The sequence below is a fragment of the Dendropsophus ebraccatus genome, chromosome 6, assembly GCF_027789765.1.
Source record: "Dendropsophus ebraccatus isolate aDenEbr1 chromosome 6, aDenEbr1.pat, whole genome shotgun sequence".
Taxonomy (NCBI): domain Eukaryota; kingdom Metazoa; phylum Chordata; class Amphibia; order Anura; family Hylidae; genus Dendropsophus; species Dendropsophus ebraccatus.
Genome location: NC_091459.1, coordinates 114190562 through 114217705, shown reverse-complemented (window position 1 = coordinate 114217705; position 27144 = coordinate 114190562). Strand labels below are relative to the sequence as shown.

At 45.3% G+C, this 27144-nt stretch overlaps 1 protein-coding gene and 1 long non-coding RNA gene across 3 annotated transcripts in view; one reads left to right on the top strand and one right to left on the bottom strand.

Moving 5' to 3' along the window:
• The window catches only part of FKBP1B (FKBP prolyl isomerase 1B), a 58220-nt gene extending 47685 nt beyond the window's left edge, over window positions 1-10535 (bottom strand). Inside the window, exon 1 of the mRNA XM_069975698.1 lies at window positions 10484-10535. Within this exon, the coding sequence (XP_069831799.1) occupies window positions 10484-10520 (37 nt within the window). The 5' untranslated portion in view covers window positions 10521-10535. The remainder of the gene's footprint in view (window positions 1-10483) is intronic.
• Window positions 10536-23208: 12673 nt separating this feature from the next.
• LOC138795940 (uncharacterized) lies at window positions 23209-26428 on the top strand. 2 transcript variants are annotated; one of them, XR_011363689.1, is made up of 3 exons: window positions 23209-23361; window positions 24238-24314; window positions 26315-26428. It is a non-coding gene; the product is annotated as an uncharacterized lncRNA (long non-coding RNA). The 2 variants fall into 2 exon arrangements; XR_011363690.1 differs by lacking the exon at window positions 23209-23361 and adding an exon at window positions 23898-23949.
• The last annotated feature ends 716 nt before the right edge of the window (window positions 26429-27144 follow it).

The window sequence follows — 27144 nt, the reverse complement described above, 5'->3', positions numbered from 1 at the left end:
ACTTAAAAGGGTTGTCCAGCGAAAATCTTTTTCTTTCCAATCAACTGATATGAGAAAGTTATATAGATTTGTAATTCATTTCTATTAAAAAAAAATCTCAAGTCTTCCCATACTTATTAGCTGCTGTATGTCATGCAGGAAATGTTGTTTTATTTTTAGTCTGACACTGCTGTGCTCTCTGCTGACATCTCTGGCTGAGACAATAACTGTGCAGAACTGAGACAGAGTTCCTGTCTCGGCCAAAGATGTCAGCAGAGAGCACTGTGTCAGTCTGAAAATAAAGCAACATTTCCTGCATGACATACAGCAGCTAATAAGTATGGAAAGACATGAGATTTTTTAATAGAAGTAAATTACAAATCTATATAACTTTCTGAGAACAGTTTATTTGAAAGAAAAAGATTTTCGCTGGACAACCCCTTTAAACCTAACAAGTCGCCAGGACCTGATGGGCTGACAAACGAGAATTAAAATTATATAATTATATATTATAATTATAATTACTGTATATTATTTAAAGGGGTTATTGGTTCCTTACTTAGTTAGAATGTTTAACAATTTTTTTTTATCAGACTCCTTCCTATTGGAAATGTTATGCCCCAATTTACCCCCCAATCCCGCTTTTAAATAAGGATTTAAAAATATATGCAAAGCTATTGGCCCACAGAATGTTGGGGGTTATTCCTTGCCTGGGAGGGGACCAGGTTGGAATCGTTACTGGTAGACAAACCATTGATGGAACCCATAGATTCATTGACTTGATGGTGGAAACATTGGATGCGCAGATGGCGTTTGACTGAGTTCACTGGGGATATCTTCTAACAACCTTGACTAGATTTGGACTACAAGGCCCAATACTGAAACCTATTATGGCTTTGTACACAAAGCAGTCAGCCCAAATCTATTTAGTCGGCATACTTTCCAGACCCTTTGATGTAACGATTGGTACGCAGCAAGGTTGTCTGCTCTTGCCCATCATCTTTGTGCCAGCAATCGAGCCACTGGCCCAGAAAATTCAGAAAGATGTAACAATAAAGGGGATACCAACTACACAGCAGGATCATCGCATAGGATTATTTGCAGATGATATTATATAAGCTATATCAGAACACAAGCTATCGAAACTGACTTCGGGAACATCAGATATTATAAAGTAAACCCAATAAAAATCACTAATCCTTAATATGGGTATTCCCCTCCCTACTGTTATAAAGCTTAATAACGAATATTATTTTCAATAGGCAGACAGGGCCATACCGTATTTGGGGGTGGACTTTACATATCCTGTAAATAAATTAGTCACAACTAACCTTGATTCATTAATAAACACAGTAGACATTACTAAATACTCTAAACTACCGATTGTTCCAACTGGAGACGTAGATGCACGGTACCACCGAGTCTAAGGGGGCCACTGATTTTTACCAGTGCCCACCCCAAGGTGGGATGGACTTGCTGCGGCAGGCGACCCCCGGGTTGCTACCCCTGGCTTGGTTAGCTAGCAGTGGCAAGCAAGGTGTAGCTGGAGACACGTAGGCAGACAGGCTGGGATGGCTGGAACCACAGGTAGACGGCAGGAATCACAGGATAGCTGGGACCACACACTAGAAGGCATGCAGAGACTCCAACAGAGGGGTCAAGGGAGGTGTAGGGATTTATAAGAGTGTGTAGGTTCAATTAACCAATTAAGGGCGTACTGCCCCTTTAAATCTGTGACAGTCAGCATGCTTGTACGCCCTAGGAGGAGGGATGGGACCAAGGAGTTTGAGGTGCCCCAGGGGGCTGAAGAGGAGATGTGCCAGGCCCAGACACATGGCCGTCTGCATCCTGAGAGGAGCAGGGAGAGCGGGTGCAGTGGTGGCCTGGATCACGGGACACTAACCCAGCCCTAACACCCATCACCTGGATAGGACATATTTCTTTATTTTATTTTTTTCTTTGACAAACACATACATCAACCTATTACAAAATCAGAGGTATAAACATATCTCTCTGTCACCCCCATTCACTGGTCGACATTACATCATTTCAGTATATTAAAGTATGGCTATCAAGCATTACACATCCTCATTTCCTAGAAGTCGAGTCTGGTTTCTTTGGCCTTAATCACCCTTTAATTTTTTACTGTACTCTATGCCCAATTCAACTCTGACACCCTTAACCTTGCCATGTCCTACTTCAAGTCTCTGCTGATGCCCCTCTATATCTGTCAGAGCACAAGAAGAGGATAGAAAAACAGAAAGAAAAGAAAAGAGCGTCCGTCACTATGCAATCTTCTATTTCACTCATCCACTTTCCATTATATTTCCTTTTTCTATCACTTTTAGCCTCCCATTCAGACTTTACCTTCATAGCCCTGGTCGAAGTCCCAGGTCCCCCACCCCAACCCCCCTCAAAGCATCCACAGCTAGTCCCAGGTGTGGACCCCGACTCTTCCCAGCTTACATCTAAAGGGTCCCACCGATCTCCGCTTAATTGCGGACCGTGTAGGACACATAACTGGACTTCCCACTCGAGTCTGTAGGTCCATATATAATGGAACCCTATGAACCAAGGGTGAGGGAAGCAAGAGAGATCGGACATATTTCTCAGACATGTTTAAAATGTATAAAAAAAATATTGATTCAGTATGTATGGCTGGGTCAAAGAGCAAGAGTGGCCGATAAAATGATATGCACACCTATAAAACAAGGAGGTCTGGGCTGTCCTGATATTACCTTATAATATTACGCTTCAATACTGGACCAATGAAAATGGTGGTGGGTAAAAGATAAGCGGTAAGCACCGCTCCTTGAGAAAGGTCTGACGAAACGCGTTGGAGGGTGAGGTGGAGGGGCTGCATTGTTGTCGGGCATTTGCTGGTGGAGACTTGGTAAGGGCAGACGTGTTGGGACAGAGTGGAGAATTTTCTCACATGTCCCACACTTAGGGCCCTATTCCACCGGACGATTATCGTTCAGATTATCGTTAAATCGTTCGAATCGAAACGATAATCGTTCGGCTGAAATGCAGTTAACGATTAACGACCGAACAAGAAATCGTTGATCGCTTTATAAGACCTGGACCTATTTTTATCGTTGCTCGTTCGCAAATTGTTCGCATTGAATAAGACGTCGTTCGGTCGTTCGCAGTAGATACGAACGCAATAGCGAAAAAATAGCGAAGAAAAACAATCGCAATTACGATCATAAGCAACGATTATCGTTCAATGGAAATGAGTGAACGTTTTCAGGTCTTTCGCAATAGCGGACGTTTGAAATCGTTAATCGTTAACGATTATGCAAACGAAAATCGCCCGGTGGAATAGGGCCCTTAGGCAGCTGTATCCTTGGGAGATAATGCATTAGCACTTTATATTTATTATAGTGATGAGTTACAGGTCACACAGCGTTTGTAGATTACATACATGAATTGTGAAATTGCCTGACATGATGATTGGTATGCTACATTAAATTTTTGAATAGCCCCTCCACTTCTTTTTTTTTTCTGATTTTAAATGTCTAATGTGTATACCAACTTCAATCCAGTATTTGATAATCCAGAGAGATTGATGATCAGGCACTTGATTTCAGCACAGAATACTGCGGAGTTTAAAAAGATTAAAAGCAGAAGAAAAACAATTGGCAAATTTCTGATTTAGGTCGCGGTTTGATGGAGATCATCACATGTTTTGATTGTAGTAAATTGCAGTGTGATATAGGGGACCTATGGGGGAAGCTTGGCATAAGATAGTATGGAATATATACATGTACCCATAATATCTTGCATATAAATAATCCTAGATAAATTCATGCATTGATCATTGCTTAAAATAATTTTCTGTACTCATCTATACATATGTACTATACACGATTCTGCAGTAGGATCTCATCTGTGATGCTCATGTGATGACCAGAAGGCAGATGGTGAAGCAGAATGTCCTCTGCACAGCTCTCATATATGGAAATTTTTTTATTCCCATAGAAGCAGAGCTGTGTACATCCCCCATGTCTCATGGAAATGAGACACAGAGTTCTGCCTTTTATTAACAGTAAGGTTAAAAATGTGACGCAGCCCACGGCTGGACAAGAAGCTGTCCATTACCTGGTGCCTAGGGGACAATTACCATAATACATGACCTATATAACCGGAGCATCATGCCGTAGATAATAGATATCAGACACAAACATTTTCATCCGTCTGCTCTCTTACATCTAGAAGTGGGATAGTATAGCATTGTGATATGCTGGTCGTACAGTTTATATAGAGTAGCTGTATGCAGGGGCGTAGCTAAAGGCTGATGGGCCCTGGTGCAAAATTTTAGCTTGGGGCCCCCCCCCCCCCATCTCACCCGATCAGGCAAAGTCCTATCTAACGTTATATCCAATTACTCTAATGTGCCACCATGTTCTAATGCACTGTCACTGCCTCCACCTCATGTACTGCACTACTGCCCCCTATAATTAATGGACTGTAATGTGTTATTGTCTAATCATTGTATTCCAATCTTTGACTCTCCAGCTGAAAAACTACAACTCTCATCATGAACTGCCAGTTGGGTATGATAGGGGTTGTAGTGCTGCAAAACTACAACTCCCATAATAAACTATCAGCAGGCACAATGAAGTTTGAACTTCTGCAACCTGGAGAAGTCACCTGATGTCACCTGCAGTCCTATGTAACACCACAGATAACACAGTAATATCTCTGAGTACAGATAATGTAGTAGTCACCTGCAGTCCTATGTAACACCACAGATAACACAGTAATATCTCTGAGTACAGATAATGTAGTAGTCACCTGCAGTCCTATGTAACAGCACAGATAACACAGTAATATCTCTGAGTACAGATAATGTAGATGTCACCTGCAGTCCTATGTAACACCACAGATAACACAGTGATATCTCTGAGTACAGATAATGCAGTAGATGTCACCTGCAGTCCTATGTAACAACACAGATAACACAGTGATATCTCTGAGTACAGATAATGCAGTAGATGTCACCTGCAGTCCTATGTAACACCACAGATAACACAGTGATATCTCTGAGTACAGATAATGTAGATGTCATCTGCAGTCCTATGTAACACCACAGATAACACAGTGATATCTCTGAGTACAGATAATGTAGATATAGACCCCTGTGTAGCCCCCCATAGTATAAACCCCCTGTGTAGCCCCCCCCCCCACAGTATAGACCCCCTGTGCAGCCACCCACAGTATAGATCCCCTGTGTAGCCACCACAGTATAGACCCCCTGTGTAGCCCCCAACAGTATAGACCCCCTGTGTACATCCCCAACAGTATAGACCCCCTGTGTAACCCCCTCATAGTATAGACCCCCTGTATAGCCCCCCTTCCATGGTATAGACCACTGGTGCAGCCACCCCTCATAGTATAGACCCCCTGTGCAGCCCCCCCCCCTCATAGTATAGACCCCCTGTGCAGCCCCCCTCATAGTATAGACCCCCTGTGCAGACCCCCCCATTGTATAGACCCCCTGTGCAGCCCCCCCATTGTATAGACCCCCTGTGCAGCCCCCCTTTTAGTATAGACCCCCTGTGCAGCCCCCCTCATAGTATAGACCCCATGTGCAGCCCCCCTCATAGTATACACCCCCTGTGCAGCCCCCCTCATAGTATAGACCCCCTGTGCAGCCCCCCTCATAGTAAAAACCCCTTGTGCAGCCCCCCCCCAGTATAGACCCCTTTTGCAGCCCCCCACATTGCAACATTTATGTAAAAAATGAAAAAGCAGCTTCTCTTCAGTTCAGTGAGCTTCCGGGATGCCGGCCCTGGACTGAAGCTCACTGATGCAGGACTGCGGCGCCCGGATTTCTCCTCTCTACTGCACGGCGGCTGACATGTGACGTGATGACGTCACATGTCAGCTACCGAGGAGGAGCGAGGAGAAGTCCGGGCGCCGCGGTCCTGCATCAGTGAGCTTCCGTCCAGGGCCGGCATCCCGGAAGCTCACTGAACTTAAAGAGGTCCGGCGGCCATGTCACAGAACAGCCACTGTCTGAGATGTTAAACCTGGCCAGTACTGCAGTACTGGCCGGGTTAACATCCCTTGTTTTTAATTGGAATACGGGTACATTCGGGTGTACCCAAACTCCAATTAGCCATAGCAAATAATGAAGAGTATGGCCGGAGCCGTACTTTACATTGTCTGCACAAAACATAATATACATATTTATTGGCTAAATAATACCTCCATAGAGTGTCTGAATAAATTATATTGTGAAAGAGTGCTCAAATATCTATGTTATCTGTTATCAAAATAATTCTGAACTCAGTTGTTGATTGAGTAGTGACAAGAATAGAGGAAATGGCAGGGAATGCAATATTTTTGGTAATTCTTTATCATTGTCCTGCTAAGACAGTTAAAGGGAACCAATCACCCAGAAAATCAATGTAAAGACAAGGATATGTGCTGATAGATCACCCAGCACACTTCCCAAATATGCCCCTGTAACCTCTGTGCCCCCCTCAATTAGACAGTTATCTTACTTTGTTCAGGTCACGCGCTGTATGTAAATTTTTGCTAAGTAGTCCTGGTGGGCGTATGTAGTCCTGGTGGGCGTATGTAGTCACGGTCCGGGGGCGTATCTAGTCACGGTCCGGGGGCGTATGTAGTCACGGTCCGGGGCTGTAATCACGCCCAGAGGGGCGTGATTCGGAGGCTTGCGGTCCAGTGACGTCATCCGGCGGCTTGCGTTCCGCGTCGCGGCCGCGCTGACGTGTTCGGGAACCCGCGCATGCGCAGTACGGCGGGAGACGACGCTGACGTACTGCGCATGCGCGGGTTCCCGAACACGTCAGCGCGGCCGCGACGCGAAACGCAAGCCGCCGGATGACGTCACTGGACCGCAAGCCTCCGAATCACGCCCCTCTGGGCGTGATTACAGCCCTGGACCGTGACTACATACGCCCCCGGACCGTGACTAGATACGCCCCCGGACCGTGACTACATACGCCCACCAGGACTACATACGCCCACCAGGACTACTTAGCAAAAATTTACATACAACGCGTGACCTGAACAAAGTAAGATTACTGTCTAATTGAGGGGGGCACAGAGGTTACAGGGGCATATTTGGGAAGTGTGCTGGGTGATCTATCAGCACATATCCTTGTCTTTACATTGATTTTCTGGGTGATTGGTTCCCTTTAAAGGGGCAAGTAATGATAAAAGAACAATATACTCACCCCACCACTGACTCCTAACAAAAGTGCCCAGATAAAGTCCCTGTACACTCAGCAGGGGGCGCTGAAGGCAATCACTAGCCTCAGTGAGTCACATGCACTGTCAGATGACTGCTGACCCAGAGACTGGCTGCAGCATCCTATGCTTGAGCCTGGGCTAAGCTGTCACAAGAAAAACCCTTTATGGTCCATTGGTTAACTAGGTGTAGCTTAGAATTTATATACATCCTGATAAAGAAGATCCTGAGATCGGTGATGTATGCAAAGCTCCCTGTGATTTCCCAATCAGATTTTGTGTTACGGTCATGTAAAGTGGATTCTCTAAACTGCAATTTTACTGCAAATGCAAAGCCCTAAGGAAGCTCTCTGTCGGAGAAAGGGGACCAGGTGGATAAATTAAAGGGTTTGTCCAGCTAAAAAAATCGTTTTTCTTTCAAATCGACTGGTTTCAGAACATTATATTTTGTAATTTGTAATTTACTTCTGTTTAAAACAATCTCCAGTCTTCCAGTACTTATCAGCTGATATATGTCCTGCAGGAAATGTTTCTTTCTGCTGACACCTCTGTCGGAGGCAGGAACTGCCCAGAGCAACAGCAAATCCCCATAGAAAACCTCTCCTGCTCTGGACAGCTCCTGTCTCGGCCAGAGATGTCAGCAGAGAGCACTGTGTCAGACTAAAAAGAAAACATTTCCTGCAAGACATACAGCAGCTGATAAGTATGTAAAGACAAGATTTTTAAGAAGTAAATTACAAATCTGTATAACTTTCTGAAATCAGTTGATTTAAAAGAAAAAGATTTATGCTGGACAACCCCTTTAAGGTAGAGGCAATATCTTGGAAAGAGCTTGCTGTCAAGATCTGGGTCAATCAGGAGTCAAAATATCAAAACGCACAGCACTAAGACACGGCTGTTTCAGTGACTCCTATAGGCAATGAAGCCTCAGGACACTCATGGAATATTCTCTGGATATGCCTTTTCTAGTCCCTTTAATCTTAAAGTGACTCTGTACCCACAATCTGCCCACCCTAAACTGGTTGTACCGTCAGATAGCTGCTTTTAATCCAAGATCTGTCCTTGGGTCTGTTCGGCAGGTGATGCAGATATTGTCCTATAAAACAACTTTTAAACTGGTGCCAAATGGCGGTGGCCTAGATTGTGTATGCATTAGACTGGCACAACCTCTCTGTCCCTCCTCCCCACCCTCCTCATCATTAGGAATGATCCAGGCAGATTTTCTACTATTCATCAGCTGTGTGAGCATGACACATGGACTGGATCGTTAAGGCACCTGTGCAGTGTTCAGACAGGAAAAAATGTTCTAGGGGCGTTCCTAATGATGAAGAGGGTGGTGCAAAGTTAGGGCACAGATATTCTAGGCCATGGCCGTTTGACACAGGGCTGCAAGTTTAAAATTTGTTTTTATTAGGACAATAACTGCATCACCTGCAGAACAGACCCCAGGACAGATCTTGGAGTAAAAGCAGCTATCCGAAGGTACAAGTGGTTTGGGGGGGACAGATTGTGGGTACAGAGTCACTTTAATTATATGTAGACACAGGCTGATGACAGGTAAACAATGATCACTGATCGCCACTCATTTTTTGCACCTTCACAAGGCCTCATCAATAGTGCGGCTGGGCTCTGGGGGATGGCAGGGGGAGCCCCACTGATCAACTATTGATGGGATATTAATTTCCCAGTCATTATACATAATATAATCACATTAAATGCCGCGCCTCCTCACATCTGCAAACAAAGGAGCAGCAGCCATAGATGAGCTTCTTTGTAAGATAAATGGAACAGTCACGGCTGAACCAGGTTTTGTGTCAGTTAATGTGAGATTACGACAAGTGTGAAGTGTGCCGCAGATTTACATTTTTCTCTTTTGTAACACCATCTGATGCTTGTGTGATCAGCTAAGCGCAGATTAATGTGTGATTGTAGTAAGCCGCACATCATAGAATTACCATATTAAAGAGGACACGTCACCTTGCGCGCTGTATTCACAAAGCTGCAGAAATATACCCAGCAGCCCAAACCTGGAGATCTGCAGCTCATCACTGGGTGGGGCGCCCCTTTAAGGATCAACTCTAGCAGATAAACTTGTCTATATAGAAAATAGTAATTTGGAGTTTTCATGATATGTTTCGTGTTGCGTTTTCAGGTGCCTATGTACCTTCAACAGCTGTTGGCCAAGCATAGCCCTTTATCTCATCCACCCCATATACACAAACATTTAACTTGGCAGGGCATACATGTGTTCTGAATGAGAAGAAGAGAACAGGGCAGTTTCTAGGACTGGGCAGGCCAGGCCACTGCACAGGACCCCAACAGCTAAGGGTGCCCAGCCCCACTTACCGAATGAATGGCGCCCTCTCTGCACCCAAGCCCCGACCTCCCGCAACCTCCTTCCTCCGAGCTCTGCTGGAGCATCCATCTGGCAGCTCAGAAGCTGGAGAGGAGAGCAGAGAGCCAGGAGAGAGGAAGACTGGCTTCATGTCAGGTTTAGGTGAATATATTGGCTTGAATTTTTTTGTGTGTGTGTTGGGGCAATACAAGGAGACATTACTACTATAGGGGCACAGCAAGAGACATTAATACTGCATGCAGGGCACAGCAGGGGGCATTATTACTGTATGGGGGCACAGCAGAAGGCATTATTACTATATGGAAGGCACAGCAGGAGACATTATTACTATATGAAGGCATAGCAGTGGGCATTATTGCTGTATGGAGTACACAGCAGGGGACATTATTACTATATGTGGGGGAACAGCAGAGGACATTATTACTATATGGAGGCACAGCAGAAGGCATTATTACTGTATGGGGGCACAGCAGGAGGCATTACTACTGTATGGAGCGCACAGCAGTGGGCATTATTACTATATGGGGGCACAGCAGGAGACATTATTACTATATGTGGGGGCACAGCAGGGGACATTATTACTATATGGAGGCACAGCAGGAGGCATTATTACTGTGTAGATGGCACATCAGGGGCATTACTGTATAGAGGGCACAACAGGGGCATTATTACTATATATTGGGCACAGCAGGCACATTATTACTATATGGAGACACAGTAGGAAGCATTATTATTGTATATGGGCACAGCAGGGAACATTATTAAAGGGGTAGTGCGGCGCTAAAAAATTATTCACAGAATAACACACATTACAAAGTTATACAACTTTGTAATGTATGTTATGTCTGTGAATCACCCCCTTCCCCGTGTCCCACCACCCCCGCCCGTGTACCTGAAAGTGTGTGGTGCATTATACATTACCTGATCCGTGTCGAGGCTGTCCGCCATCTTGTGCCATCTTCGGACGGACGGCCAAATCCCTGCCGCCGCCCCCCCTCCGCCGCGTCATAACTGTAATTAAGATAACATAATTAAGATTCGCCCTGTTGCCAAAATGACCTAGAAACTGCCCTGGAGGAAAAGTTGAGACACGGAACAATTCCCTATGTCATGTTGGTGTAGGCTGACAGGCTTTTGGGGACGATTGGGGACACTTCAAAAAGGTGACCTTATGGAAATGCAATAAAGATTGGAGAGTCAGCTGTAGCAGAGGAGACAACACTTTATTTACAGTGAAGTACTATACTTTGACTTCCCTAATCACATCTGTTCACACATCTCTAGAGACAACACACAGGGCTCGGAGAAGACTTGTTGTTTGCTCAGGCACAGAAGTGTCCTCAACCTCTGCTGTGTGCACCCGATGAGAACAAGAAATGTGGCAGCGACAAATGTGCACACTTGTGTTTCTAGATTTGCTACTACCCAAGTAATGATGCAAAAGAGCAAAAAAAGGCATTGTTTATCTTACCATATCCCCCCCCCCCAACCCCATAACTAGACTATTTTTGGATTTAAAGTGTCACTGTCGTTATAACTTTCAAAATCTAAATCAACAGTAAATGTGATATAAAGCAAATCTGCAATACATTCATCATTATTTTTTTCTTTAGTTATCATGAAAAACATGTCACTTTCTGTGTTTAGACTCTTTAAAAAAAGACTAAATGCAGGAAGTCCCGGTCATCTGAGCGCTCACAGAGAAGGCAGTCATGTGATTGACGGACACATTGAGCTGTGACTCTCTGTACTGCTGGGACGTCCTGCATTTGTTCACTTTTTTTCAACCAGCACGAGACTATAACGACAAGTACACTTTAAAGGGGTTTTCAGCCCTAGGCTAAAACTTTATATTGTCCTGGACCTCTAAAATAAGAAATGAAAACGTACCCAGCCCGGTTCCCCCCACTTTTCACAACTTCAGTTTGGTCCTGCTTATATTCAGTCCCCGGATCTTCTCTCTTTTTCCTGCTTCCATGATGAGCACTAGGATACAGGACCTGCTTGCTCAACCAATCACCGGCCAATGGGGCTTGGCATAAAATTAGCTTTTAGCCTGAATACTTGTTTAAAAACATCACACTTCACATTTGACAATCCAGGGATTATATCCGTACATGACCTCGCTGCAGCCACGTCTTTGGCAGCACCCAGAGTGCCGCCTCAGACTCACAGGGGTCCATCCTGGCAGCTATACACTGCTGGCGCACATTCCTCCACTCACAGCCAGCGCTGCCAGCCAGGTGATGTCTTAGATACCTGAAGACATCCCTGGCAATGCAAGGCGCCATGGGTTCATGTCCACCCAGCGAGAGTTTTGAATTTTACAGCTGTGCTGAAGTGGGGAATGGCTGACAGATCTCCCTGACAGCCAAGTGTAGTGTCTGTAAGTGTGCCAAGTGAGGATCAGAGGGCTGGTCGAATCACGTTCTGGCCCAGACACCTGACCTCTTATACAGCCAATAGTTCCCATTTCCATCGCTGGCTATTAGACTAGTTTTGCTAGTGTGCAAGTGTCTCCTAAATCCTTGTCTGCACTGCTATCTCACTGTCTTGACTTCGGCTCTTGCTTCCCTGACTACTTTCCTGATTTGATGCTGCATGGTCCATTTGGTTTGACTCTGGCCTGTACGACTATTATTTGGTGTTTGAACTGTCTTATCTCTATTCTGTAATCACCATAGCCTCAGGTAAAGGACCGTTACTGTGGTTGTCCGCAGCTGCCTAGGGCTGCAAGTATACAGGGTCAGCCAGGTGAGACCAGGCTAAGGACCACTGTCTGTGTACTCTCCCCGTACCTTCTAAATTAAACGCCAGCTATGTTCCTAATACCAGGCCTTAAAACTTTTTGCACTTGAGTGGCTTTGTTCATTGTGGGAAATGTTATACTTTGAGGTATGAGTAAAAGTTGCCTTTACATTTTATAATATTTGTTTTAATCTTTTGTATTTTAATAAAGTTTTATCTGATCCCAGCAGTTGTGGCAGGATGGGAGTTGTGTATTGCAGACCTCCCCGAATCCTGCCCTGACATCACTTGCAAGATCATCATGAAAAAAATGAAATTCATAGTATGGAAACATGTGGATTTGGTCTTTAACCCTTCTGTAACTTCACACGATGGAATTTTGCACCCATGATTGCTGCTGGACATCAAAAAGATGTCCATTATCTGCGAGTGATGGCCGTCTATTTTTGACCTATTTTTGTTCTGAATAAAAACAGTTGCTTTTTTCTGGTGATGGCAACCCCTTCCCGTATGCCCTATTAGGGTGTCATAGAAAGAGTTCTTCATCATAGATGGGCCTTAACAAATGTGGCTTGTGACCCCCTCCTATGTGGCTGGTGACCCCCTCCTATGTGGCCGTGACCCCCTCCTATGTGGCTTGAGTCCTGAGCCACGACCACATCTTCTTTCAATTGACATTATTGCTGACATATTTTAACAGTGTATACTACATACTATACATTTGTTTGTATAAAACTTTTGTCAAATGTCACAATACATAATTTCTTTGCAATTTTTCTTTTATAATTTCATTTTTTTTTTTTTTTGTTTCTCCACATTGAATATTTCTTTTAACTAAATTTGGGCTCCAACTACCACTCAAAGTTAGAAAAACAGCTGAAAAGTGCAGTAAAGGACTCATGTACCTAATATGGCTCTGTACAAAATGGTATCTCTATATGACGATGGGCTTGGGCCTTACTGTTTATAACCCAAGTATTTTTTGTCTTCTGCTTTTTGTATGTGAAATCCCATGTTATAAGCAGGTGGCGGGTGATCAGACTTTCTAGGTTATTGGATCAATCAGTCAGTGGTGTATCATTTTCTATTCCTGGGGCTATGATAGCAGTGCACATCCTTCATGTATCTTCCCTTTATTCATAAGACTTTCTGTTCATACTGAGCATAAGTACAATCATCAGAAACAGTGAACCTCGGGACCATTGAAAAAAAGATCTCAGATACTTCCAAATGAAAAAGCAAAGGATCTAATTGTGCGGTATTTCATCCTGAAAGCCGGAATGATTTCTACTTGGATGGTGAGCGTGACCTCTTCTATAATGCATGACTGAGAAGCTCCTTCATAATACATGAAGACTCGGCTCCCCAAGGAGCACATAGAAGCAGCACAACATCAAAGGCCAAGTGCATGTGTACTGCTTCCCATCTCCTGGCTGCAATATCCATAACATACAATATGTCTGCTCCCTCAAAGGGTGAATTCCTGTATAAATCTGCCTTCATCATTATATGAGGATAACCCGGAGGAGGTGATTCATCACTTACAGAATCAGATGGCAGACACAAGTGAATCTTCACTGCACATACTGATCACAGGTTCGGATACAGAATTTTATAATATATGAACCTCCAAATATTCCTGCCATTGATGTCCCCATAAATTGCTTAACACTAATGCCACCACAGGGTCCTGCTATGGACTGTACAGTATTGTGGCTTCCACTGATTGCCTATAAAATGTCTGTTACTGTTGTCTCCATAAAGTGCCTGGCTACAATGCCTATGTAAAGTGCCTGCCTCTGATGCCTCCATAAAGTGCCTGGCTACAATGCCTCCATAAAGTGCCTGCCTCTGATGCCTCCATAAAGTGCCTGGCTACAATGCCTCCATAAAGTACCTGCCTCTGATGTCTCCATAAAGTGCCTGGCTACAATGCCTATGTAAAGTGCCTGCCTCTGATGCCTCCATAAAGTGCCTGGCTACAATGCCTCCATAAAGTGCCTGCCTCTGATGCCTCCATAAAGTGCCTGGCTACAATGCCTCCATAAAGTGCCTGCCTCTGATGCCTCCATAAAGTGCCTGCCTCTGATGCCTCCATAAAGTGCCTGCCGCTGATGCCTTCATAAATTGCCTGCCGCTGATGCTTCCATAAAGTACCCTCCTTCGATGCTTCCCAAGGTGCCTGCCTCCAATACCTCCATAAAGTTTCTGCCTCCAATGTCTCCATAAAGTTTCTGCCTCCAATGTCTTCATAAAGTGCCTAACGCTGATGCTTCCATAAGGTGCCTGCCTCTGATACCTCAATAAATTGCTTGCCTCTGTGCTTGTCTCCAATGCCCCCATAAAGTACCTGCCTCGATGCCTCCATAAAGTTCCTACCTCCAATGCCTACCTATGCCTTCATAAAGTGCCTGCCGCTGATGCTTCTATAAATACCTTCCTCCGATGCCTCCATATAGTGCTTGTCTCTGACGCTTCCATAAAGTACCTGCCTCAATGCCTCCATAACATTTTTGTCTCCAATGCCTCTATAAAGTGCCTGCCTCCGATGCCTCCATAAAGTACTTGCCTCTGAGGCCCCCATAAGGTGCCTGTGTCCAATGACTCCATAAAGTGCCTGTGTCCAATGAATCCATGAAGTGCTTGCCTCTGATGCATTCCTAAAGTGCCTTCCTCTTATGCCTCCACTAAGTGCCTGCCTCCGATGCCTCCATAAAGTCCCTGCCACGAATGCTTCCATAATGTGCCTGCCACTGATGCTTCTATAATGTGCTTGCTAATCACATTAAAGTGCTTGTGGCTGATAGCGCCATCATTTCCCATAAGTAATTCCCATAAAAATCCATGCAACTGGTGTCCCAAAAAGTGCCTGTTATTGCTGATGCTCCTGTAAATAGCTTACTACTGCTGCCCCCATAAAAATCCAGCTGCCCCCACTAACCTGGGACTGGTCTTCCCTCTTTGTGCGCTTGCTGCATATCGCGCAAAGTTAGAGAGAGAAAATACAGAAGATTATGTTTTCTCTGCACCCTTCTGGGCCAACACTGCTAGGGTAAACCCCGTGATGTCATTAATGTCAGACTTCCCTAACAAATACCCAAATTCAGAAATGTGGACTGTGCTCCATTCACTCTTTATGGTACTGCTGTACAAATCCGGTGAATGTACTTACAGGAGAAGTTCGGCGAAAATTTTTATTAAGGTATTGTATCCTTACATCTAGCACCGGCCCAGGGGGACTTCTAGTATAAGTGTAAAAAAAAATCCCCCTCCCCTAATAAAAGTTTCAATTACCCCCCTTTTCCCATGTTATAAAAATAAATAAATAAACAAACATGCTTAGTATCGCCCCATGTTTAATCGCCTGAACTATTAATTAATCACATTCCTGATCTCGCACAGTAAACGGCCTAAGCGCCAAAAAATCCCAAAGTGCAAAATTGTGCATTTTTGGTCGCATCAAATCCAGAAAAATAGTTATAAAAAACAATCAAAAAGTCGCATATGCGCAATCAAGGTACCGATAGAAAGTAAACAATATGGCACAAAAAATGACACCTCACACAGCCCCATAGACCAAAGGATAAAAGGATAAACATGGTAATAGAGCAATTTTAAGGAACATATATATGTTAACAATGGTTTGAATATTTTACAGGCCATCAGATAAAAGAAAAGTTATACATGTTACACATCGTCGTAATCGTAACGACTGGAGGAACATATATAACAAGTCAGTTTTACCACAGGGCGAATGGCGTAAAAACAAATACCCCCAAATAAAAAAATGCGTTTTTTTTTTTTTCCAATTTCACCACACATTGAATTTTTTTCTGGTTTTGCAGTGTACTTTATGCAAAAATTCAGCCTGTCATTGCAAAGTACAATTAGTGACGCAAAAATAAGGGCTCATGTGGGTTTTTAGGTGGAAAAATGCAACTGCTATGGCCTTTTAAGCCCAAGGAGGAAAAAAAACGGAAGTGCAAAAATTCAAATTGGCCCGGTCCTCTAAGGGTTAATAAATTTTTTGCCGGACTTCTTTAACTATCTCTATCAGTGAAAGAGCGCGTATTTAAGTAAATGGGGCAAAGGAACCCCATTGTCATCAGTATTTGAATCCGCAAGGATAAGATGTTGTTATCTCCTATTCTGTGGATTGTTGTTCTTTTGGGGATATTATACAGCCCAACCGCACCACACTGCAATAGGAGCATCAATCTCCTAGATTGGCACTCGCTCATTGAGCCTATTACCAGGCTCGGTATCAGGCAGGCAGGACCACAAGAATGATCGCTGGATAGTTCATGTGGCCTTTAATTCTATCATTGATCAGCCGTACATGCTCTATTACACAGGGGGGCGTGCAGGCGATGAGCAATGGTCTAAAGAACGCGATCAGATGACGAATGAGCATTTGCTTGTTCGTTTGCTAAATACTGGTCCTATTACAGGAGGTAAGTATCAGCCTGTTAGACCTATAATCACCCTGTGTAATAAGGCCCTAAGATGACAATCTGTTCCTACAGGTTCCTGCCATGGAAATCTGGTACTGGTTATAGATGATTTGTGACACCGGCAGTAACCCATCTCCTTCTCCTAGGAGCACTGCGGCCATGAAGTGATGCTGCTTAGCTGCGTAGTTGTTTCTCCGTCTATATATCACAGTTTATTTCTTTGTCTCGTATATAAATTCCGCAGATAAAACAGAATTAGCGTCAGCGCTTAGTGTAATCCATTTACCCCGTAATGATCCGCCTCTCAGATAAACTTGTTTTGTGTGGCAGGTTTATGCTGTGGCTTCATTTCTCTGAAACATAATGATGAAACAGCATGGTGGCGCTCCTGCAGGCGTTTTGCAGCTGGGGGACGTACAGATTATGTGTCTATGAGAAAACATACCGGATTAACACGATTAACCTCAGCCAGTGTCTAGCTTGTGTTGGATGGAGGATGACGAATTCATTGTTGATTACAGAAAAAAGGCCTAAAAAAAATCCTCACTGTGAGCAACATGGTGGTTGAGTGGTTAGTGTTGCCTTGCAGCATTGGGGTCTTGGGTTCACAATCCACCAAGGGCAACATCTACAAGGAGTTTGTGTGGGTTTCCTCCTACATAAAGATAGGTGAATTTAGACTGTGTGCCCTCATGGGGTGAAGTGATGCAGAATAAGTTACCTGTAAGAAACTTTTTCTAATCTGGTTCTATTTTCTCACTGTAATTTTTTATTAAATTTTTATGGGGGCAGCCATCTTGCCTGAGATGCTTTTAACAGCATTTAAAGATTTGCTTTATAGTAAGCCCAATAGATATAAGAACAATAGACTGGAGGGGACCCTACTGACTTTCATGGGAGAGTTTTCTAGGGATGTTCTGTGACCTGTGCGGAGGTCATTGTTCAGCAGAATAGGAGTTCTGTGTCCCCTCTGTGCATTTAGCTGTGGTTAAGCAATTTCTACTGTAACCCCAGGTTAATAATTTTATACCCACCCAAACAGATTTAAATGTCAGAGTTGGGAGGTATATGGAATGACAGTAGTGTCTATACACCTATATGTGAGTCCTATTATAGTTCTGGACAGATAACAGCTTTAGGGCCCTTTTGGATGGGCCGACCGCTGCCATTTAAAGAGCCTTTTACGCTGGCTTTTTATGTAAGATATATGAATGATCGATGGATTGTCCATTTCACTGTTTGATCCTTTACTTCCAGTATTTGTTGGCCGTACACACCTAAAGCAATGTGATCAGCCGAGAGATGAGCATTCACTTGTTGTTTGCCTGTTCGTCCAACAGTGTTATGTGTTATAGGGTCCTTAAAAATGTTTTCTTGGAAAATAACTTATTGTTTAAATCATCAAGACTAAACATGTTTTTTTTTAAAGATTTTTTTGGTTATGTTATTTCTTATTTTCTTTTTACCATCTTTAGTATAAAATATTCCTAAAATTTTAAAGTGATCTGTACAGCATTACAGTGAAAGGCAACACCAACAGACAGAAGAGAGAATAGATGAAGCTTATAGTTCAACCCCCCCTCCCCCCGTGGAACGATCTCTTTAAAGGTCATAGAGTCTGCTCAGTAACGTTTCCCAATTATGTCAGTAAGACAAGTCTTGTTCATTGTCATCTATGTCCCTGGGGCTTGCTGTAAAGCATATCACTAATTGCTGTTTAAAAAAAAACAGCTCAGGCACAATGGCAGCCTTAATAACAATGTACAAAAAATAAAATTGAAAAAAGAGCATGTTTAAGTAACTGGCTCTAATCATTAAAAAAGATCTAGATAATACATTCAATTTAAGGGTTGCTGGCCATAATATCAGATCAGTGCAGGGTCTCCTCACCCCCACTGATCAGCAGGCTGAAGGGACCAGGTATCTGATGCATGCTACAGCTTCATCGTTTACCATGCATGTAGCTGTACATTTGGTAGTGATTGCAATGGAATTACAGCTTAGTGTCATTCACCTTAATGAGATTGAGCTGCAGAGAGGTGTAATACAAGGCATAGCTGCTAACTTAGTGAGCCATGCCTGATATACAATATAGGGGGCACGTTTCTTATTGGTAGGGGTGTCATGACTACCTCCAGAATACAACCATTGAATAGTGTATGAGGCCTTAGATAATATTATTTATAGAAAACCAATATGGCCCCCATTATAGCTCCCACACATGTTATCACCCATCTTAATGCATTCATGTCCTTCCCTCCTGTATCGCTGCACAGTAAGGTAGTTTTGGCGCACAGTAATCTGTTATAGCTCGACAACAACCCGCTGTGAGATCTATAATGGCGTTATATTACCGTAATTGTTAACCAGCTTTCCCAGAATAATACGATTTTCAGTGGATCATATTAAAGGAAATAATCACAAGTAAGAGGGGCAGAAAACAGCATTTATATCTCCAAGATACATTGGAGCGAATGTGAATTCCTGAAAAGTCAGCGTATGCAGAGCCGCAGCCTATCCCGGCTTTCAAGGTTTTTTTCTTCCCTGTCTCCTAGCAACAGGCCAGAGTCACCGAACATTAATACTGAGCAATAAATTCCAGGTCTGCTGCTGCAAATCTATAATGATCCAGGCTGTCATATCGAGCCCGGCCCCTCGGCGCTCAGGCTTCTAGAATTACAATAACCTCTAAGGCGTGAAGACACAAGTCATAGCGACTGTAGATCTTCCTTCCTTTGGTAGAAACATTTTGTTTGTTGCCACAATCCTGTTACTAAATCCCCTGGGCAGGGTAGGTTAGCTTGTTGGCTCCCACACTGGCACATGCCCCCCAGACACTGGTGACTAGATGGCTTGTCACTTGAAGCATCCACCAATAAGAAACTGCCATGTTAGTGGTGACTGCACTAGTTCGACTGAATTATAGGCATATAATATCAGGATTGGAGTCCATGAACAGATTTATGGTGGGTTGTTGGGCAATGTTCGGAGGCCCCTTAGAGCAGACATGGGGAACCTACAGCCCTCCAGCTGTTGCAGAACTACAAAAGCTTTGGTCGTCCAGGCATGATGGAAATCATAGTTTAGCAACAACTAGAGGGCTGGAGATTCCCCATCCCTGCCAAAAGGAAAGGAGAAGGAATGGATCGATGGCCATACATACACAGTGCACTGTATTCATTTGGGAAACAGTTTTTCTCTTCACCCTTGACAGAAGCCTGAGTCGCCCTTGTCAGAACCCCAAGTCGCCCTTTCCAGAACTACGAGGCAACCTTGACAAAACCCCGAAGTCACCCTTCACAGAACCTTAAGTCATCCTTGAGAGAACCCCGAGTCACCCTTGACAGAACCCCAGGTTGCCCTTGTCAAAAACCCTGAGTTTCCCTTGACAGAACCCCAAGTCACCCTTTCCAGAACTCCAAGGCACCCATGACAAAACCCCAAGTAACCCTTCACAGAACCCTAAGCCTTCCTTGTCAGAACCCCGAGTTGTCCTTGACAGAACCCCAAGTCGCCCTTGACAGAACCCCAAGTCGCCCTTGACAGAACCCCAAGTCGCCCTTAACAGAACCCATAGCCCTTGACAGAACTCCAAGGCACCCTTGACAGAAACCTGAGTCATCCTTGACAGAACCCAGAGTCGCCCTTGACAGAACAACGAGTAACCCTTGACAGAACAACGAGTAACCCTTCACAGAACCCTAAGTAATCCTTGACACAACCTCGAGTCACCCTTAACAGAACCCTGAGTCGCCCTTGATAGAACCCCAAGTTACCAAGCATGAAAGTGAACAGAGGCAAATACAGAGACAGATGATACTTGTTTTGAAGTCTTCTAAAACTAATGTGTAGAAATTACATAATACTTCCTTCAATCTTTTGATCTGACATGACTGACAATATGAGACAGGAGTGTTCACATGCAATTTTACTTCTGTCTATAGCCCCAGGTGTCCTTATTCCTCCATGTTAGTTGAATTTCATCTTATAAACTTGTTGACACTGCAAAAATGCAACTGAATTGTGGGGATATAATATCAGGATTGGAGTCCATGAACAGATTTATGGTGGGTTGTTGGGCAATGTTCAGAGGCCCCTTAGAGCAGACATGGGGAACCTACAGCCCTCCAACTGTTGCAAAACTACAAAAGCTTTGGTCGTCCAGGCATGATGGAAATCATAGTTTAGCAACAGCTGGAGGGCCGGAGATTCCCCATCCCTGCCAAGAAGGAAGGAGAAGCAATGGATCGATGGCCATACATACAAAGTGCATTCTATTTATTTGGGAGACAGTTTTTCTCTATTCTCAGGATCAATCGCCTTCCCACCTTCACCCTTGACAGAACCCAGAGTCACCCTTGACAGAACCCCGAGTCGCCCTTGACAGAATCCTGGGTTTCCCTTGATAGAACCCCGAGTTGCCCTTGTCAGAACCCTGAGTTTCCCTTGACAGAACCCCAAGTCACTCTTGACAGAAACCCCACTAACCCTTCAAAGAACCCTAAGTCTTCCTTGACAGAACCCCGAGTCACCCTTGAGAGAACCCTGAGTCGCCCTTAACAGAACCCCGAGTCACCCTTGACCAGGGGCGGGCTGGGCCGGGGGGAAGGGGGGCATATGCCCCCCGGGCCGGTCTTCCCCCAGTTGTCAGGGCCGCATGGCTGCTGACAGCTGGCTGGAGTCCTCAGTGCCTCCCCTGCTTACAGCCCCGGCCCTCTTCTGTCATATTTACCTGTGGCTGTGGATCCGGACTGTGATGGAAGCGGCCGCTGAAGCCCCGCCCCCCCATGACGTTAAGCCCCGCCTCCTTTATGGCCATTATGCTTTCCCATAAGCCTATGAGGCTTATGGTAAAAAGCAAACTGCTGTACGCAGTATCTTCCTCCGGCCACCAGAGGCCGCTCTCTCCTCCCAGCTGGTTCTCCTGCAACTGGGCTAGAAGAGCCTGAAGACAGAGAAGATGGTGTCTGCAGGAAGCCAGGTACCTACACAGGAGGACATCTACACAGCAGGACATAGAGCAGGGGGAGGGAACCAAGGCTCTCCAGATGTTACAAAACTACAACTCCCATCATACCTGGGCAGCCATAGGCTTACCATAGATGATGGGAGTTGTAGTTTTGCAACAGCTGAAGAGCCAAGGTTCCCTATTCCTGACATAGAGGATACATATATACAGGAGGATACATATATACAGGAGGAGACATACACAGGAGTATATAGAGGATACATATATACAGGAGGAGACATACACAGCAGTACATAGAGGATACATATATACAGGAGGAGACATACAGAGGAGTATATAGAGGAGACATATATACAGGAGGAGACATATATACAGGGGTACATAGAGTATACATATATACAGGAGGAGACATACAGAGGAGTTAGGGCTGGGCGATTAATCAAATAAATTTGCCCAGAAGGTTATAATCGATTTCGATTAAAATCATAAATTAAATTTTCACAAAAAATCATTGCAGGTGGAGCAGCGTAGAGTGACGGGTTGGCGGCTGGGCTGGAGTTGCAGGTCAAGCAGGCGGCGCGGAGGTGAGGTGCATGGCAGGCGGCGGTGCGTGGAGTGTCGCGCCGGAGGTGAGGTGCAGGGCAGTCGGGCAGTCCGCCTAACAGAGCCGCGACTGACCTGCCCCAGCTATACATATCACGTCCAGTTCCCCTCCCGGCCACACGTGCAGGTCCCCGGTCTCTGGAGGAGGCTGCAGGGACTGTAGTGGTGATAGCGTCGCTTCAGGTCCTGGAGCTGAACAGCGGGATCTGCATCCCCCGATCCCGCTGTACAGCTCCAGTAATGGCAGTGACGCTATCACCACTACAGTCCCTGCGGCCAGGGCCGTATTTACCACTAGGCACCTGTGGTCCGGTGCCTAGGGCAGCACCTTGCAGGGGGGCAGCACCAGGGAGCAGGGGGACAGAAAAAACTAATTCTTTTGTTTTTATTTTTTTAGTTTCCCTTCTCCCGTTCAGACTTGCCAGTAAATCTGGTGTCTTTTCCAGGGGGGAGGGGGGTATGGTGGTATTGGTCAGGTCTGGTATCGCCAATAGGTGCGTGAAGATGGGGCGTCTCCAGGTTTAGTGCCTCGGGCAGCAGCAGCTGGTAATACAGCCCTGCCTGCGGCCTCCTCCAGAGACCGGGGACCTGCACGTGTGGCCGGGAGGGGAACCTGTGTGCCGGGGTGAGAGGAGGAGGGATATGTGCACTCCTGCCCCAATCACGCCCAGCTGCCCCAGTTTCCCCCAGTATGCCCCTGTCACCTCTCATTTATACCTTTATTACTACTTCACCCAGTGGCGTAGCTACAGGGGTCGCAAAGGTCGCGCTCGCGACCGGGCCCCTAGCCAGGGGGGGCCCGGCCCCCCCTCGCCTCACTCGGTACTTGTGTATTGCTGCAGCTGCTGTTCGCATAAGAACCGAGAGGAAGGCTCTGGCACTTCCTGGTTCCCACAGTGCATGCTGTTTGCTCACCTCTCCTCTGCTCAACCCCCCTTCTCCTGACGACCAATCATTGGAGAGGAGGAGGGCCAGGTACAAGCTACCATGAGAATTCTTCCTGCCCCTGCATTGGCCACCCGCAGGTATGTTTTTTAAAATGTTGAGGGGAGATACTGTGTATAGGGGCTGGGGACATGTGCATACTGTGTATAGGGGCTGGGGACATGTGCATACTGTGTATAGGGGCTGGGGACATGTGCATACTGTGTATAGGGGCTGGGGACATGTGCATACTGTGTATAGGGGCTGGGGACAAGTGCATACTGTGTATGGGGGATGGGGACATAGGCAGGGGCTGGGGACATGTGCATATTGTGTATGGGGACATAGGCAGGGGCTGGGGACATGTGCATATTGTGTATGGGGACATAGGCAGGGGCTGGGGACATGTGCATATTGTGTATGGGGGATGGGGACATAGGCAGGGGCTGGGGACATGTGCATAATGTGGATGTGGACATAGACATAATGGGGGAGATTTATCAAACATGGTGAAAAGTGAGACTGGCTCTGTTGCCCCTAGCAACCAATCAGATTCCACCTTTCATTTCCCATAGAGTCTGTGAGGAATGAAAACTGGAATCTGATTTGGTTGCTAGGGGCAACTGGGCCTGTTTCACTTTACACCATGTTTGATAAATCTCCCCCAATGTGTTTAGAAGGCTGGAGGGGTAGGCAGGGACTAGGGACACATACTGTACCAAGGAGGGGGGGGGGGATCATTGCACTATAGAAGGGATATTGAGGAGAAGGCAGGAGGGACACTGTGGCTGGGGGAATACTAACAAGGAGGGGGAGTGCTATGGGTGGACAGCATTGGCACATATGCTTGTGTGTGTGTGCGTGTGTGTGTGTGTGTGTGTGTGTGTGTGTGTGTGTGTGTGTGTGTATATATATATATATATATATATATATATATATATATTATTATTATTTTTTTTTTATTTTTTTTTCTTCAGAGAAGTGCTAGATAGTCTAGACTACCTTTCACTGGTCTGAAGAAGACTCAGCGAGACATCTCTGATTAACAACTAAAGTAAGTAGAATTTTTAATTAGTGATGTCACGATACCAGAATTTTTAGTTCGATACCGATACCAACTTTTTTTTTTCAATGCTCGATACCAATTCGATACTTAAAAAAATTATATTTAAGGAAAAAAAACAAAAAAAAAAACAAAACATAAGAATAGAAATGACCCCCCCCCCCCCTCCCCCAGGTTCAGGTCAGTACGAACCAATTTATGTTCCCTAATTTTATTGCTTTAAAAATAAAGTCCCCATTATTTAAAATAAATAAAAACTTGCCCAACTCTGACTCACTTTTTTTATCTCTCCGCCTGTCTGGCTGGGGGGTGAGGGGCATTTTTTGCGCTGTGATCTGTAGTTTTATTTAGTACCATGTTTTTATGGGGTACTGAATTGGGTGGTTTCTGCACTCTCGGTATACCGTGCGTGATCAGGAAAGTGACAGGTAGTATGGACAATAACACTTCAGCTGCCAGGGATGGGGATTGTAGTCATGTAACACACAACTGCTATCAGGTGGGAGGATGGGGGTTGTAGTCATGTAACACTTTAACAATCAGAGGGTGATGGGGGTTGTAGCCATATAACAGACACCAGCCAGCAGGGGGGATGATGGGGGCTGTAGCCATATAACACACACCAGCCAGCAGGGGGGATGATGGGGGTTGTAGCCATATAACACACACCAGCCAGCAGGGGGGATGATGGGGGTTGTAGCCATATAACACACACCAGCCAGCAGGGGGGATGATGGGGGCTGTAGCCATATAACACACACCAGCCAGCAGGGGGGATGATGGGGGTTGTAGCCATATAACACACACCAGCCAGCAGGGGGGATGATGGGGGTTGTAGCCATATAACACACACCAGCCAGCAGGGGGGATGATGGGGGTTGTAGCCATATAACACACACCAGCCAGCAGGGGGGATGATGGGGGTTGTAGCCATGTAACAGACACAAGCCAGCAGGGGGGATGATGGGGGTTGTAGCCATATAACACACACCAGCCAGCAGGGGGGATGATGGGGGTTGTAGCCATATAACACACACCAGCCAGCAGGGGGGATGATGGGGGTTGTAGCCATATAACACACACCAGCCAGCAGGGGGTATGATGGGGGTTGTAGCCATATAACAGACTCAAGCCAGCAGGGGGGATGATGGGGGTTGTAGCCATATAACACACCAGCCAGCAGGGGGGATGATGGGGGTTGTAGCCATATAACAGACACCAGCCAGCAGGGGGGATGATGGGGGCTGTAGCCATATAACAGACACCAGCCAGCAGGGGGGATGATGGGGGCTGTAGTTTTACTATTCCTGGTGTCAGGGCATGCTTACCGGTGACCTGGATTTGTCTGTGATCTGCAGGTTACAGCCCCCCTCCCTCTCCCAGTCAGAGTCAGGCCGACTGTAAACCCCCCACATTGTGTCTGCTCCGGAGTCTCCTGCCGGCCCCGGCCTCCCGCCTCCTCACACTCCTGCCGCCCCCACCACCTCATAGTCCGGTGCAGATGTAGTGGCTGCATCTCCTGACGACCCCTGCTCCAGCCTTCTCCTCTCCGCCCTTTTGACCCTTCAAAATATAAATGGGCAATGACTGCACATTGCCCTGTGTAATAGGTGATGTGCAGCCATTGGCCAATTTATTTTGAGGGTTCAGAAGTGAGGTAACAGTGTTTTCTGACTGCTGGCCTTGTAGTGGTGATTATCTGTCTGACATTGTAATAGTGATCAAGATTCATCAATCTGTCAGAGACGAAAATGAGATGTGTTTTTATTTCAGACAGATAGCAGCCAATTACAGCTCAGCTTTCATTCCTCAGAATTGGCTGTGATTGGTTACCATCTGTCTGAGACAAAAATGTGTCTTGATTTTTGTCTTGGGCTGATTGATAAATCTAGGTCAATGTATGGACTCTCACAAGGTACAGATCTGACATAAAGAAAAAAAAAATTCAACACTATTATTAGCAGACCTAACTATTTATTTCCTGCTCCTAGGTCTGCCACCATGTGTCCTCCCAGTAACCAGGCCTCTCCAGTTTAAAAATAAAATGCTACTGTCCTTTTACTTAATAACAACGCTCTTAAAGTATTAAACTATATACAGCATGAGATATTAGCTTTGTCGTAATTATGGGGGGTGGTTTTGCGGGTGATAGTGTGCGTGCGTGTGTGTGGAGGGGGGGGGGGGCCCAGATTGACCTCTTGCACTAGGGCCCATGTAGGGCTGGGCGATATTGGCTTAAATCAATATCGCGGTTTATCGCACATGTAGCTGCGATAACGATAATTGAACGATAACTATGACACGCCACTTTGTAAGCCACACCCTCTTTTTGCAAGCCACACCCACTTGTATGTGCCAAATTGGGGATATTTTCTTTCTAAGGATACAAACACACACGGCATATATGCTGCGTATTTACTGCTGCGATACACCGCAAATACGCAGCAGATTAGATCTAAATAACTGAACACAGCATCAAATCTGCTGCATATCGTAGCAGTAAATACGCTGCGTATACGGTGTGGGTGTTTGTACCCTAAAAAGTATTTAAAAAAAACCAGTAACTTACTCAGCAGCAACTCAAGGCTGTGTATTTAGTCTATTGTGACTATTATTTGTCATTATTAGGGGTCTTAGCAGAGTTATACAGCTACATACACACAGGAAGGGACAAGTCTCTATATATACACACAGGAGGAAGGGAGACTGCCCCCCTTCCTCATGTGTGTGTATATACAGAGACTTGTCTCCCTTCCTTCCAGCCAGTTACATGTGGTGACTAGGAACTGAAGGGATAGCTAGAGCTAGATGAACTGAGACA